This window comes from Anarrhichthys ocellatus, unplaced genomic scaffold (assembly GCF_004355925.1).
Source record: "Anarrhichthys ocellatus isolate YVR2014 unplaced genomic scaffold, GSC_Weel_1.0 scaffold49, whole genome shotgun sequence".
Taxonomy (NCBI): Eukaryota; Metazoa; Chordata; class Actinopteri; order Perciformes; family Anarhichadidae; genus Anarrhichthys; species Anarrhichthys ocellatus.
In genome coordinates this window covers 2,852,739-2,869,363 of record NW_022280079.1, presented here as the reverse complement: position 1 = coordinate 2,869,363, position 16,625 = coordinate 2,852,739, and the positions used below count along the sequence as shown (strand labels likewise).

The following is a 16,625-nucleotide window of genomic DNA, read 5'->3' as shown; positions in this document are numbered from 1 at the left end:
ACTGCTGACACTCTCTCTAAACTTTTTAGAATAGAAGGAATAACTTGGGGAAATTGCTTATGCAAATATGGCAAATGATTCATCTTTCTGCTTTGTTTTCCGTGCCAGTTCTGGCAAAATACACTGTCATGTACTACCAGGAGCTATTTTCTCTGGAAAAGCTAACCGGCACAGAAAAAGAGCTGGAAAATCAAGCATTGTATTTCATTCTAAGGTCACGTTGAAGCTGAAGAGTCCAGATGTCAGTGGATGGGACCAAACTTGGCAGCTATTGGCTGGCGTGGTACAGTGGCAATGGTGTGTCAGAAACAGGCGCTGACGCCGTGATGTGGCTAACAACACTCAACACCACGTTTTTAAAGACTTCAAACGCACTGAGGGAGATGCACAGTTCATCCGACACATACTGTATATGTACACACGTACACACTGCTGGCGGGGACAGAAACGCCTCTGGGTTTTGTTTTTAACAAAAATTATTTTGTGTTTGTCTGCTCTTGCTTGCTGCTACTTGTAACCAGGAATCCGCCTTTGGACGAACGAACATCACCGCTGATCTCATGTGGCACTGCTCACCCAGCTGAGGATGTCAAACTGCAGATTCTATGACTGTGCATGCTTGACCTTTTCTCTTTTAAGCATTTAGGCGAATACATTACAGGTGAATAGAGTAAAAAAAAAAACGTCAACAAATAGATATCACCATAACATGTCCCCAGTTAATTACTGACATTAAGATAAGTATTTTTTGTGTTAAAAGTTTTCTACAATTGTATGTTTGAATATGCAAATTAGTCCATCAGTCCAGTAGATGACTAAACAAATGAGCATTCAATAGCAAGATGGCATGGTTGCTATGTTACAGCATTGTTTCTGCAATGCTCTATTGAATATTTGCATTGCTGTAACTATCAGAGAAGCAGTAGGCCTTTAAGCATTAAGTGGAATATGTCAATAAAGTTAAGACAATATTCAATATATTCATGAAAAAACAGTCAAAAACATTGCTAGTGTGTCAGAAGTCCTCAATGTCTGTAGCCCCACTGAGCTAAATAATCACCAGCCACCACTAACTGTACTGTTTTTGAGTTGTCTTTGAGTTTTGTCAAGTAAAACCAAAGAGCTGAAAATTCTAATGATTGCCTCTGAGTGTGTTCAGACCTGACTGCTGAGTCCGATGACACAATGAGAATCTGTGGATGTGACAGCTGTCGATCACTGACCTTGGCATGTCCGTTCATCGGTGAGCAGTTTATGGCCTTTCTGGCAGCTGCATTCGAAGGAGCCCACCGTGTTCCTGCAGAAGTGATCGCAGCCTCCGTTGTTCTCCTGGCATTCATCGATGTCTGGGTGGAGAAACAGAAAGGTCCATCAGAGAAGGCACAGGTTTGTGTCAAAGCTCAACCGGATTTTAGAGAAGACTCCGTGTACCTACAGTACCTACTAGGTAGTGTAAACAAAATGAGTACCGTCACGTTTTCAGAATTTTAGCATTGAAGTATCGGTTTGCATGACATCCCTGGAGCACACCAAACAGTTAATGTACTTCTAGTGTCATGTACCATGCTGACTTTGCTGAGTCTATTCGTCATGTTCACTGTGATTCAATGTTTTAATGTATTTGTATTTCTCTCTCCTATGATCTTTTTACTGACTTTTCCAAATTAGGCGCAGTGTTTCATTGTGGTATGTACTGGAATGGAACATTTAGTGTTTTTATGGTTTAACAGGGCTCCAGCAGGCAGTGTGGATGAGTCTTTGGAGGTTCAGCTTGTTCATAGGGATCCCTGTCTCATCCCATGATACGCTAGTTACCTGGAACTAATGCAGTCAGGCAGAGAGTAGAGAGAAAAAGGGGAGATCTAGTAATGGAAGGTGGCTGATGGCCAAGAAAAGGGGTAACTGCAACATCTTTATATCTTAATGTTTCAATAAAAAAATAAGAAAAGAAAGTAAGGAAAGTAGGGGGAAGCAAAAAGCATCATTAAAAGCACTTGTTCTACAAGAAACGTCTTGTAAGACGAAGTCGTTTCTTGATCCTGCTAAGAAGAAAGAGGTGAAACCAGTTTGTTGTCGTCCTTTCAGACCGATTTATATCTAATTTGTAGTTATCATCAAATGTTTTGCACCCTAAACCTGCAGGTGAATCTACAAACTCAGTGAAAACAACTCTAAATGTTTATTTGATTTTTAAAATAGTAAAACAAACCGTGATACCTGAGCTCTGATCCAGGTGTGGCGCAGCCATCCAGAGGCATCCATTCTAAAATGATAACAAGGCCAATGTAACCACCCCGAGGCAGCATGTTCAGTGGCAACGGCAAACCTGCTGCCAGATCTGGCAAACCCCAACCATCCAGTTTACGGTGCCCTCAGATGAACCCAAACTGCTGAATCATGTCTGTCACTGGCTTTTTCCCATAAATACATTTTGCTGCTCCTTATCTCTCTTTTATAGAAAGTGTTCCCTATCCAGATAAGATTTGTTTTCCATTTGTCACTGGAAAAACGTTGTTTCTGGAGGAGGAAAGATCAGGCTGGAAAGAAGTGTGTAGAGGTTGAGGGTGGAGGAGGACGAGGAGAGGAGCATGGAGCAAAGGAGGAGCGAGAGGGGACAATAGTCTAGCAGATTACACAGGGTAAGCCCTTTTTGATTGGTGCTCTAAGTGATGAAAACTGTGAGGGATTAACACCTAAGCCCTTGAGCTGGGGAATAAGTCCAGCAAGACACCACAGAGACATGGGGGAGGAGGAGAGAGGGGGAGAAGTTGGAGTATGGAGGTAGAGGAGACAAGATACAGAAGAAGAGAGAGGAAAAGGAGAAACATAAGGACATATAATAGAATTGCCTCCGCGTCCGGTCAAATTGTTCAGGTGTACAAGCGAGAATTGTTTGTACACCTGAACAACATGCTTGGTCGATAAAGCTGATTTTGATATAACACAAAGTTGTAGCCATGACAGTAAACAATGCTTCAAATATAGATGTTGTCGCAAAGAAACTAGAAATTTTAAGACATGGATCCTTCCCACACATCTTCAACCCGGCATCACAGAAGATCTAGACCAGGGGTCACCAACCTTTTTGAAACAGAGAGCTACTTTACGAAGGGCTGTTTGATACAAACTTCCTGAATAACAAAGTTGCACAGATCACCTTTTAATAATAATAATAATATATGTGAAGAGACTGTCTGATCACATGTCAATGTTAATCATTCCTCACAATAATTATTAACAATGATTGTGTATTTTGTTCAAAATCACACCTGTTATATTTTTGTACAAATTATCACTTCCAACATTTTCCAACATTTAGGAAATCATTAACTGTCATATCTTCGCATCATGACTCGTTTGTACTAACCACTACCGTTGTAACATTTTTGAACAAATCATGAACTCTGTCCCATGTTTATACAAATGATCAGTTATGTAAGATTGATATCCGAGTGATATCCGGCCAATCCAAAGACGAGGATTGTAACCAATTAAATGCAGTTATATAAGTTTTGCCAGCAGAAGAGCAGTGGTAGTAGTCGCGCGCTAGGGGACGCCCCTCGCGCTCGAAGCATGGTTTTCTCCTCGCAGGCTGCAATTTTGCTCACGCGAGCAGAGATATTCTGCGAGGAGTGATGTGAAAGCAATCGTCAAAGTAATATACACGTGCTGCTGTTTAATTTGCACAGGCAGAAACCTCTACACACGTACACACGTTGCCCGTGTTGGCTACCTCTGATCTAGACAGTCACCGCAGTTTCGAGGTGGGCATCCAAGATGAGTGAAATGTAAATTGTGAAATATGGTCACCATCTGTTCCTGATTTATGGCAGTAAATGGTGCTCAGAAAAATGTTTTTGCAGAGCATTATGATGTCAGAGTGAAGTTGACCTTTGACCTTTTGGAGATAAAGTGTCCTTGAGTCCAAGTGGATGTTTGTGCCAGATGTAATGAAATTCCCCCCAGGCGTTCCTGAGATATCACGTTCATGAGAATCAGATGGACATGAGGTCACAGTCACCTTTGACCACCAAATTCTAATCAGTTAATTCTTGAGTCCAAGTGGACATTTGTGCCAAAATATAGATCTTTGATTCTCTGCCCAAACTCGATTGAGCCTGACCCGACCATCAGGTTCAGGCCGGGCTGTAAATTGCCCCGAGTTTAAATCTGGTCAGGTTAGCACCAATGTTGATGGCCATCCTATCCGGCCATATTAATGAGGAGACATTTCCACTGTGATCTATGTGGGTAGGTAGGCCCTATATGCTTTGTTATTAGTCATAATGTAATCTTGAATTTAATTTGATCTTACATTTTTTAATTTGTGCTATCCGTTCACTGGCCCTCTGTTAATTTCAGTTGAGCAGGAATGCTTCATGCTATTATCAATAACCTACATAACCTGCATAATTTCAAGATCGCTATTTGATTATTGTCTGGTGTACTTTTTACTTCTGTTCGAGAATCGTGTCACTGACAGAAGTTGCCCAGAACAGACTCCCGACTCCCACCTCTCAGGAGAAATGTTCTACAATATATACAAATGGCATATGACTAACAAGTATCTTCTGCCCGCATTCGTGCTTGGGGCGGGAATGGATAGAATCTATGCGGGTTAATGTAGGGTTGGGACTGATTATTTGGCACCTTTTTGTTTTGTTGCGTAAGTAAACCTAAAAAAAATGGAGTGGTTGGAAGTTTACTTTGAAAAGACACTATATACGTAATGAGCGGAAACTGACACTCCATCCCAGACACGTTCAAAACTGACACTAGAGGTGTTAGAAGAGCACCATAGGGCCACTGATCGGTCAGTATTTGACGAGTCAGGAGTGAGAGTGTGTTGGTAGCTTGATCAATTCAGAACCCACTGTTAACAGGGTCAAGAGAAGGTGGTGAGAGGACAGAGAGGTCCAGTCAACACACACTCTCAAATGGCCCTCAGTGTAGCGTGATAGGAGCCCTTATAAAACAGCCAGCAGTAACTAAGCCGCTGTGTTTTTCCATCAGGGAAGACTCTGGCCTCCCTGGTCTGATCATCTCAGTCTGTATCGTCAGGGAGCTTCTACTGAATGAACTCTTCATCTAAATATGGAGCCGAGACAGGAATCCACAGCGAGGTGGCTGCTCGTGTGGTAAAAATGTAGTAAACTGTGTGTCCCGCTGTGCCCTGTCAGCGGCCTTTTAGAGGGATTGTCCCTCCATCTGGCTCGGCTGAAATCTGGCATGGCTGGTGGGAAGGAAATGAGGCTCTGTTTTTTTTTTTATGGAGAGTGGGACAGGTAAGGGTGTTCAAGTCGACTTAAGTGTACGTCTAACGTCCCGAAATGTGATATCATATCAGGAGAGAAGCTTTTAGATCTGCTCTCAACTGCCAGTCTATGACCTCCTCTTGACTTTGTGCTTTTCCTCCTGTCTGACGCTCTCTTGTTTTTAATTTATTTCCAGTTTCGCTCCTCCAATGTTCTGTTGTCTCATGCCTAACCTGCAGCGCCGTCTGCCAAAGGATTCAAATCAGTCATGGTCATCTTCTTGTTCTTTTCTTTGACATGCTGACAGTAGCTGGTAGGCTGATCTCTATCTGTGACACAGCAGGAGGAATGGCTTTTTTTCCCCCTCCCTTCAGGTTACACACACACTGTATAATTGCCAACCCTGAGACTTCTTTTCAAGACAAAGACATTTTAAGTTGATCTTTTCCTCCATTTTGTGATTTTTGAAGGAATCTGATAAGAAAAAATGGCACAGAAACCACAAGAAGAACAGCTTCAGGAGTTGAGGAAAACTGGATTCTCGAATCAGGCGTGTTGGCAAGTGAGCAAGTCCACAACATTCCCCCTCTGCCCACGACGTCTCTGCTCTAATGCCTATGTAGAAACAGTGGATACCACCCTGGGTCTACCCAATGCAGACAGACACAGCTTCGTAATCATTCTGGCAGCCACAAACACTGGCAGAACGGCCACAGCTGCCCACACTTAATGGCCACTCTGGGGATGGCTGAGCCTCATAACGGGGTCTATAATTACCTTTAATGGAGCTTAAATAAGCTTTGAGCTTAAATAAATACATTAAGCCTCCACACATCTTGAAATAATAAAGTTCAGTGAGTGGAGAGAGAGCACAGGAGAGTGGGTGCAGGGAGAATGAAGGGTGGCCTGACGTGTGTGGCAGTTCCGAGAATGTCAGTTGTCCCTCTGGTGTTTAACCTCCATCAACAGGGCTTTCATCAATGTTTACCACTGCAACCATTGTAGTTTGTCATGCTAACATGCTAGTATTTGCTTATTAGCACAATATTCATCAGCTGTTTTTGTCCAAAGCAAAGTACGAATGAGGTACAATCCAAGTTAGATCAAGGAGATGAATTTGAGAATACTGCCTCAACAGTTAAGACCAATTCATACTTTCCTCGCCCACTTGTCCATGAGGGTCTGCTTCGGTCTGAGAGATGTATATGTCCTTATCCGCCCATGTCTGCGCAAACCACCCAAAATGTGACCACACACACTTTATGCATCCTCCAGTTTTGTGCAACACTCCAGCCCAGTTGGTGGTGTTTGCACCTCTAGCTGGTTTGCCAAGAGGAAGAATAAGATGTGGATGCTTATTCTGAATAGAAGTTGTGCGAGGAGATCCACAGTTACCTGTATCTTAAATAAATACAATGACAATGAAATGGCATTGAACTTTTGGCACACAACATCTTGGTGCATTAGTGCAATCAAATGGAATGGAGTGTGGACCGGGAAATGTGCATGCCTGGAAAGCCAGACCGACGCAGACCCTCAATGGGAGTATGAATGGAAGCGCCTACCGAACGACTGTCTGAGGCTTTACATGTTCTGCCTGACACAGGTGCCACAAGGCTGCAGGTGCAACTCAGACTAATTGGAATGTCATTAATTACAGGTCATACACTTTTCGTATCGGATCAATTCAGATTATGATGGCACTAGATGAGAAGTTAGAGAATCTATCTGGTAGCTGTTGAGATTTCACTGGATAAGTAAAATCTTTGAATGGTTGCTTGGTGGCAGATAAAAAGTCAGGGGTTAACCGAAGTCATCAGGATTTAAGCTCTGAAATAAATGTCATGGGAATCCATCTTATAGTTGAGATATTTTAGTCTAGATCAAAGTGGACCAAACTTTAGACAGACTGAAAGACTCACATCGACATCCATAGAGCCATGGCATGGTTAGAAATGTAGAAATACAACAACAGCTCTCTCTGTATAAGAGCAGAAGAGTAAAATCAGTGTTCACATGAATGGGCAGCTTGATGTCATCATGTACAAACATCTGGGGTGCCAGAACCCATCTGGCCTGAGGCGTTTGTTCATGAAGACGCTCCTAATGAACTAATTAGTGCTTCACATGGACTGAAGAAAAAAACAGGCTGGGCATTGTCTCTGCTTATTTCCAACGATCACACAAAAGGGTAAAAAGCATGCACACTTCTCTCACTTCAATGTTTCCTCCACAAACGTCTGTTTGCCCTTGTGGGAGAGGATTCTTTCGTCACTTTCACAATACAAGGATACGCGCACACACGCACACACACACACACACACACACACACACACACACCCCCACACACATACACACACACAGGCTGTCTCCCGGGATCCATCTCTGACATTTACTCTAGACGATCAATATGTTGCTCCGGCCTTCGATCAATACTTTCACCCTTTACCAAGAGCTGTTTATCTCTCTGAATATCACACAGCTCTGACAGACATTTCGAATCTCTTGCTGACAGACTGGCTATCTGCTGCTGCCTGCATGTGCAGGTTTCAAAACGACCACATGTGGTACTTGTGACAGTTTCCATTCAAATTCTGTGCAAATTTTAACAGAATTCACAGAAAACCTGCACAAAAAAAAAATTAACTGATACAGATTTCCATCCAATACTGTGCAATTGGGAGTTGGGAGCATCGACATAGCATCGTGGTGCTAATAAGCCAAGATGGGTGCTATTAAACAATTGCAGAAGAACAGGGTACAATGAAATGACCTAGTAAAATGAGCTCCAGGCAAACGTGAAAAGAGCAAAAAACATGCAAAATGTGAAGAAAATATGACATTTCTGTTTGTTTGATGTATTAATGTGAGGAAGGTTACAGTCTCTTCATCGCTCCACACAGATCTGATGTTTTCAACTCTTCATCGGAAGCTTAAATGACATTAAAGTTACGTGCTTCACTGCACTTTGTTAGATTTTCTTTTTATCAATACACAAACTTTTCTAACTCAGCCAAGAGTAAAACCTTTTTGCAATATTTCAGATAGTTTTCAAATTTTTACTCTTTGATGTGCAAATTCAAAATGCACAAAAAGAGGTGGATGTAAATGCACATATTTACTCACGTGACATTAGAGTCTTTGCTGGTATCTGACAGCTGTGAAGTTAATCAGTCATACTATTAAAGAAAGTTAAATGTTTGCATTCTAATCCATAGTTAACTGATGAAATGATGTAGCAATGGTTTCAGTCAGGAGCACAGTTGTCTGACACTCTTTAGCAGCAGAGGAAGCAGCTGTGGTTCAGGTGTTGTATGACAGACCATGAAAATCTTAGGCCCTGTTCACACCCGCAGTGTCCTGGGTGATCTGATCACAAGTAAACAGCTCTAAGTGTGCCAATGCACACCATAGACTGAAACAAATATGGACGTCATCTCGATGACATCACCCATAGGTTTCTGAAGAGCCGCTGTGAAGCTCAAAGTGGGCGGCTCCAGGCGTCGCCTTCTTTGCAGCGATGACTCCACCTAACTCTAAAAATGGGCAAAGAGGGGGGTCGTTGGAGGAGCTGAGACGGCTGAGACAGGTAGAGCAGCAACACCCACCTTTCACTCAAAAAATGATGCGTAACCTTCAGGCTTACTATAATTGAAACGGGTGAGTTATATGAATTAATAATATTCACCTTCAGTACATTTGTCATGAATGGGGATATTAGCTGAAGAGACATAGAACGTTGTTTTTTACCAGGCTACTTTGTACGTGTAGAGTTGGGCATTTTAACATGGGGATCTATGGGGATTAACTGTATTTTGGAGCCAGCAGTGGCCATTTAAGGAAGTGCAGTTTACACCTGGCATTATATTGCCTCTCCAGTGACCACTTGTGATCGGATCTTACTTCCTCGCTCTATATGCAAATAAACATGTACATAATTTCCATTTGTGTTGTTTTTAACCTGCAGGAGGCAGCAATGCACTTCCTGTGCCTAGGCCGCCGAGAATTAAAAGAAGAAGAAATCAAACAGTATAGACTGTGTATTCCTGGGTGTGAAGGAGGAGGAGCTACATTGAAAAGCTGGAGGAAAAGTTCTCAGCCAACGACCCCTCGTCAGTTTGGAGAGGCCTGCAAGTACTCACGAACTACAGGAGACCATCCCCCCCACTGACGACCTGAATGCCTTCTACTGCAGGTTTGATAAGCCTACCCTCACACCCCCCACCTGCCCCATCAAACAACCATCTACACCCCCTGCCTCCTCCTCATCTCTCCCAACCGACCCCCCACTGGCACTGAGGATCTGCGAAGAGGATGTGAGTCGGCTCTTTGACAGACAGAAGATCAGGAAGGCACCAGGCCCAGACGGTGTGTCACCCTCCTGCCTGAAAGTCTGTGCTGACCAGCTGGCCCCCATCTTCACACAGATCTTCAACCGATCACTGGAGCTATGTGAAGTCCCCTCATGCTTCAAATGCTCCACGATCATCCCGGTCCCCAAGAAATCCTCCATCACAGGATTAAATGACTACAGGCCCGTCGCCCTGACGTCTGTGGTCATGAAATCCTTTGAAAGACTGGTGTTGACCCATCTGAAGAACATCACAGGACCCCTGCTGGACCCCCTGCAGTTTGCCTACCGCGCAAACAGGTTGGTGGATGATGCAGTCAACATGGGACTGCATTACATGCTGCAACACCTTGACTCACCAGGGTCATATGCAAGGGTTCTGTTTGTGGACTTCAGCTCCACGTTCAACACCATCATCCCGGAGATACTCCAACCCAAACTCTCCCAGCTCACTGTGCCAGCCTCCACCTGTCAGTGGATCACAAACTTCCTGACTGACAGGACGCAGCAGGTGAGGCTGGGAAAAATCACATCCAGCACCCAGACTATCAACACTGGCGCCCCCCAGGGATGTGTGCTCTCCCCACTGCTCTTCTCCCTCTACACCAACGACTGCACCTCAGAGGACCCAACGGTCAAGCTCCTGAAGTTCGCAGACGACACAACGATCATCGGCCTCATCAGGGACGGTGATGAGTCTGCGTACAGGCGGGAGGTTGGACAGCTGGTCCTCTGGTGTGGTCTGAACAACCTGGAGCTAAACAAGCTCAAAACTGTGGCGATGACAGTGGACTTCAGGAGGAGCCCCCCAACACTGCCCCCCCTCACCATACACAACAACACTGTATCCGCTGTGGAGACCTTCAGGTTTCTGGGATCCACAATCTCCCGGGACCTGAAGTGGGCTCCCAACATCGACACCATCCGGAAAAAGGCACAGCAGAGGTTGTACTTCCTGCGCCAGCTCAGGAAGTTCAACCTACCTCAGGAGCTGCTGATCCTGTTCTACTCAGCCATCATCCAGTCTGTTCTCTGCTCCTCTATCACTGTGTGGTTTGGATCGGCCACCAAACAGGACAGAAACAGACTACAACGGATTGTCAGGTCTGCAGAGAGGATCATTGGTTCCAGCCTGCCCTCCATCCTGGACTTGTTCACCTCCAGAGTCAGGAAACGGGCAAGAAAGATCACTGCAGACCCTTCACACCCTGGACACAAGCTGTTCCAACTCCTCCCCTCTGGTAGGCGCTACAGGGCTCTGTACGCCAAAACCACCAGACACAGGAACAGCTTCTTTCCACTGGCCGTCACTCTCATGAACAATAAATAAGTCATATTGCACTACCTGTTTGCACCATTGTATTTTATAGATATACATACACACTTTTGTTTGGGATATATTTATACTTATATTGTATATAGCTGTTAAATGTCCTTGTTTTTCCTATATTTCTCTTGTTTATTGTATATATTTCATATGTGTGTATGTACGATGAGAGTAATGTGTAACCGGAGTCAAATTCCATGTATGCGCACGCATACATGGCCAATAAAGCTGATTCTGATTCTGATTCTGTGTTCTAGGAAGCACAAATTGCCAAAGATGTTTGTTCGTGATATATCTCTATGGCCTAGTTCCAGACCTTGTGGACCAATAGCTTACTTAATTTGATACAAGTGAGTGAGTATGTACTTCCGTTTAGAGGACGTCTGAGTAGGCGGTCCTTAATGTGGACACATTCATGTACACACTGCCATATGCCTAGACCACCACCAAATGTGGTCTGAGCAATTGGATTTCAATGTACCCTCAGTGCGCCTTTCGTGCATTCACACCTGTACGTAGAGCTGTCCACCTGTGACCGGATCACCCAAGTTTCATGTTAATGTAGGTGTGAACAGGGCCTTAGAGCAGCAAGTTTACTTGATGTGAGTAATTGATTAGGAGTAAATTGGGTTAGAAAACATATTCAGGCACTTTTTAATGCAATATTTCAGTAATCCAAATGGCAGGCCTTTTGCACAACGAGAATTTGAAGTGAATCCACTGGTAGTTGAACGGTGACCTTGAGGGGATTCATTTTTCTTCCAGGTTATATATTTTGGATGTGAACTTTTCACATACACTGCTCTGGCTGAGAAGGAGGCTAAGGGCCAAATGAGAAGGCTTTCTAATATCCACCTGGGCCAAAGGAAACAAGTCCTCCACCCCCCTGCCTACTCTTCTGTAAGCCTCGGGCTGGGTTTGAGAAGTCCAGTGTTTGGAATGAGAAACCTGACTCCAGAAGGGACCCTGATGCTGCTGCAGGGCTCAGCTGCCTGATAAAGACCGGAGGGGCTGAACTGATTGATCAGCACTGAAGCCTAAACCGACCACCACCAATGAGGGTGGAGAGACTGAACCGTAACTCCTCACCTCTGACCCCTGAATCTACAGGTCAAGCCCAGGGTCAGGCTGTTATGTAAGAGGCTTGCCTGGTTACCTTGTTTCTGAGAGAAAGACTGAGACAAACCGATCAGGGATAAAACTCTTGCGTTGTCACTTAGACTTGCTTGCAGGAATGTGCTACTCATACCTCCAGGGTATGAGCTGCACACAGTGGAGAGTTTTACCAAATATAGTTTCCCCAAATATTTGCAGTAAAAAGCAATTAAATGGAATACATTTGCAGAAACCCGAACCTCTACAAATAATTACGGACTGAGTACAGGGGATCTAGTTTTCTTGGAGAGCGCTGGTTTTCTTCGCAGGGTCATGCCGGCGGAGAGGACGGACATCAGGCCGGGAGGTAACGTGTATTTATTCAGGTATTAAACGACCTCAGCACTCGATTCTGTGTAATAACAAACACTCCGCAGGTGCATGTGGGCCAAGGGAAACTCTCTACACAACAATAAAACAGCCAGTGATCTGAAACCCCCAGGATACCTCTAAGACAAATTGTACCAACACACATTTATTATTATCACACCAAAAGAATGGATTGTAAGAGCAGCAAAACTACTTTACTTCTCACTTGATTTATTCCCTTAGGAAACAATGTAAACATGAGTTTATGGTCTCAATCTCTAGTTTCAAGTCTTCTTCAATACAGCATGATGTTCATTTGGTAAATTATGGTCCATTTAGAGTCAAATAGACCATAAAGCAGGGTATGCTTTAGGGCGGGGCTACCTTGTGATTGACAGTTCATTACCAGAGCTGTATGTGTTGTCTCTACGTCTCTCCTCAGCAGTCCAAATAAAGTAACTTCCATTCACTGGTTGCAAAAAGCCGAGATGGCAACGGCCGTAATCCAAAACAGCAAATTTTAAAACGTGACTTCTTACATATGCTCTATGATTAAAACCAATGTAATGTACTGCAACTAATATTTCGAAAAATGGTACAGGCGCTGTCCCTCATGTATAAACAACCAAATGTCATATTTCCATAATGTTTTCTACATTGTTTTCCACTGATAAGAGTTGTGATTGGAGCTCTACATCCTATTGATGTGCCCTCTTGGTTTAATACTACTGAAAAATTAGCACCACCAACTGTTTATCTAAATGCACCAAACTCTGAATAATATAATAATAATTCATATTTATTTTGCCGGTTTTATGGGAAATGGATTACAACTTGTAACCAATTGTGATGGAAACCTGACAACTGTGACAAAGTGCATGTTTGTATGCATAAAGTGGTCATGACGTTCCTTTGTTAAACGGCTATTAGCTTCCAGGTGGATGTGATCATGTCCCTGTCTTAGTTTGATCCGATTGTGTGTTTGTGTATGTGTGCGCACTTTCAGGTCTTTTCAGGTCTTTTCAGGTGGAGGAGGAATGCAGGCCGGTGGGGACGTGTCTCAGGTGCCAATACACACTGAGTGCTGTACATCACAGTGCGCCAACCACACGCTATCCACACGCAACCACAAGCACACACATCCAGCCTCCAAGGAGCTTGCATGTGCACAAAACAGACTAACACGCGACCTCAATGTCTGTTACTTAACCCACAAAAACAGACTCACACACAAACAGTAACTCATCCTTCCTCCAGCGTGCACCTTCTAATCAAACATCTGGAAAGGGTTAAAAAAAGAAAATATTCCTCCTCTCTCTCTCTCTCTCTCTCTCTCTCTTTCTCACCCATTTGTCGGCACGAGAGCCCAGTGATGAACCGCCTCCTCGGGTTGGCGTGTCTGTCATCGTGAGAGGCTGAACCGGCTCGTCTGTCAGCGCAGATGAAAGGGCATTTATCGGACTGGTGGGTTTTAAACATGCCCTACATAGTTTATATTGAAATGATTATGATAGACAGGCACAACGGGGCACATCCCCTTTAAGGCTTTAGAGCAAGGTTGACACAGACAGGGAGAGAGTTAGAGAGAGCTGTCTGTCTCTATCAAGCAATTCAGTGGCACGTTAGACGAGACCACCTCACAGTGTGGCATTTATCTTGCCGCTAACTACTATGTTCGGTAAACTACTAAATGCCAGCAATTATACTTCATACTGTGTCCTACAATACGCTGCTAACACGACTGGGATTACATGTGCTATCGGAGTCGACGTGCCCACACACACATACACACACACACATATGGCTTCAGCAGGAGATATTGATTCACTAACTCTCAGAGAGCCACTGCAACCTCTGTGTGCTGTTGCCAAGGTTACAGGAAGCCCCCTGTCATACAGGAGCATTTACGAAATGCTCTTCAGGCACCGTCAATAAAAAAGCACAGTCACCTTAAAGCAAGAGTTTGAATGCATTGGCAGCTTCCTCCAGGTTCAAAGACAGTTTAAGAATGGGTAACGTGCCTTCTGTCAATTGCATGATGGGATAGGCTCCAACCTGGCAAGGAGCAGTTTTAAAAGTGTATAGATGGGAGCATCCTGGTGGCCAAGGGGTTTAAGAAGCTGACCAGGTCACTGCAACAACCCTTGTTAAAGTCCAAACGGGGAGATTTTGTTGCATGTCTTGCACCATCGTCTGTCTGCCTCTTTACTGATGACTATCAGATAAATCCTTAAATCTGGGTTGTATTAAAAGATCAGACGGCCCAAACTACAAGAAACACTCACTTACCTCTAGTGATCTAGCCATGGAGATAGTATTTCAGATTTCTGCCTCTGTTCCAACAGTGAACTGCAAAATTACACATAAAAGTTCAAAAGAATCTATGTCCCTGTCCCGCTGGATAATCCACAGCATGGGTTGTCAACAATTTTCTTAACAACTCACAAGTGACTTTTGGTGTCACACTTGACATGAACGGCTGTCTCCTGGGTGAAAGTCCTGTGTTTGTTTGACCCTACCATCCACCTCAACCTATAGGCGGACTTTGATTAGAAACGTATTTGCAATATGTCAAAAACAAGCGTGAACCTTTAAAACTTAATTGACAATTCAGGCTAGTTGTATGAGAACACCCTACAGACCAGGCCAGGGGGGGGGTAATTGTTTTTCCCAAGGAGCCACATGAGAGACAGGGACTGTTGTGGAGGGCCGGACCAATAGACTGAACTGGATCCTGCTCTATATTATTCCACCTCTTTATAGAAAGTAAATTGTATGGTTTTGATAAGCCGTGAGTGGTAAGAGTAAATATTATGATCAGTGGTGGAATGTAACTAAGTCTATTTACTTAAGTACTGTACAAATTCAATGTACTTTACTTGGGTATTTTCCATTTCATTCAACTGTACTTCCACTCCACTCCATTTGTCTGGCAGCTTTAGTTACTAGTTACTTTGCACAATATCATTTTTCAAACCTTTCCTAACTACCCAAACTGAACAAGAGAGTTAAAATGAGCTCGACCTAAAACATCTGCAGCAGGGATAATGATCCAAACAAATATACATTTGTAATATCCATATATAATAGTAAAACACTGACAGGGATCATGTTTCTGATAAATTAGTTTGTTTTCCAATGTCCTCATTTTCTGTTTTTCAGTTCAGAGAACTGTTGCTTTTGCAGCTTAGCTAGCAAAGCCTCAGATGTTCGTGTCCACTCTGCATCACCAACCTGCATCCCAGGTATCCAAAATGACCTGGCCCAAACTCGGCATGCCGGAAGAAACACGTCGAGCAGACTCGGCTGAGACTCGGGATGAATTACACGCCAGAATCGAGCCAAAAAAACACGGGCCCGATTCCGGCTGCCGACACTGCCATTATTGGGATTACCTTTAGTAAGATTACCTTTAGTAAAGGTCATTAGGTACCCGTTAGAGTATTGAGACCCTTTGCCAAGGTGGTGGCTTGATCCTCATCCGAATTTCGTTGAGTCTCAAGGTTTGTTTGTTGTATTAACGCAATGCGTGAGACTGGACGGTGAACTAGGAGGAGAATATGTATTGATGTAGGCTTTGATGATGTTGCCATTCTCTCCATAGGCTGGTCTTGAATGCGTTAACCGAGGAGGCGCTGACTGTTTCTTGACTCAAGCTGTTCAATAGTGGTGTTGTTCTGCTTGCAAAGAAAGGTTTCCGTGGACCAGACTGGTGCTGTACCTGTAGTTTCAGGTCGTGGCCTCTCGTGGTGGTGCTAAGGGATTTCTTGAACATACTGTTGCCACATACATTACAATGTCTGTCGGACTGTACGCTGTCGATTCCTTTCAATATCGTAAATGTTTGAACCATGTCGGCTCGTTGGCATCGAAATTCTAGTGTTGGCAAGTGGAGGCTGGCGAGTCTTTCTGGGTATGAGAGGTCGGAGAGGCCATGAACTGGTCTTGTGGCGCGATTGCAGTGACGCTGCTGCTCGCACACATCCACGAACGTACTAACGTACGTAAATTGAGATAAAAGACAGCAGCAGTCGCCTTCAAAATAAAAGCAATGCAGCTGTACTCCGTGCATGATGTACAATTATTTACGTTTTATTCCTAATTTCCCATTGACGTCTCGCGGGCCGGTCGGCGACAGCCAACGGGCGGGATATGGCCAGCGGGCCGTACAATGCCCAGGTCTGGACCAAGCTGTTCTTAGGGACTATTTGTTCAGTAGAAACTGATT

The 16,625-nt window shown here is 44.0% G+C and overlaps 1 protein-coding gene across 2 annotated transcripts in view; it reads right to left on the bottom strand.

Annotated features, from left to right (window-relative positions):
- The window catches only part of scube1 (signal peptide, CUB domain, EGF-like 1), a 114,786-nt gene that overhangs the window by 14,926 nt on the left and 83,235 nt on the right, over positions 1–16,625 (bottom strand). For both annotated transcript variants that reach the window (XM_031869908.1, XM_031869909.1), the window contains one exon: positions 1,224–1,346. In XM_031869908.1, coding sequence (XP_031725768.1) covers positions 1,224–1,346 — 123 coding nt within the window. The remainder of the gene's footprint in view (positions 1–1,223; positions 1,347–16,625) is intronic.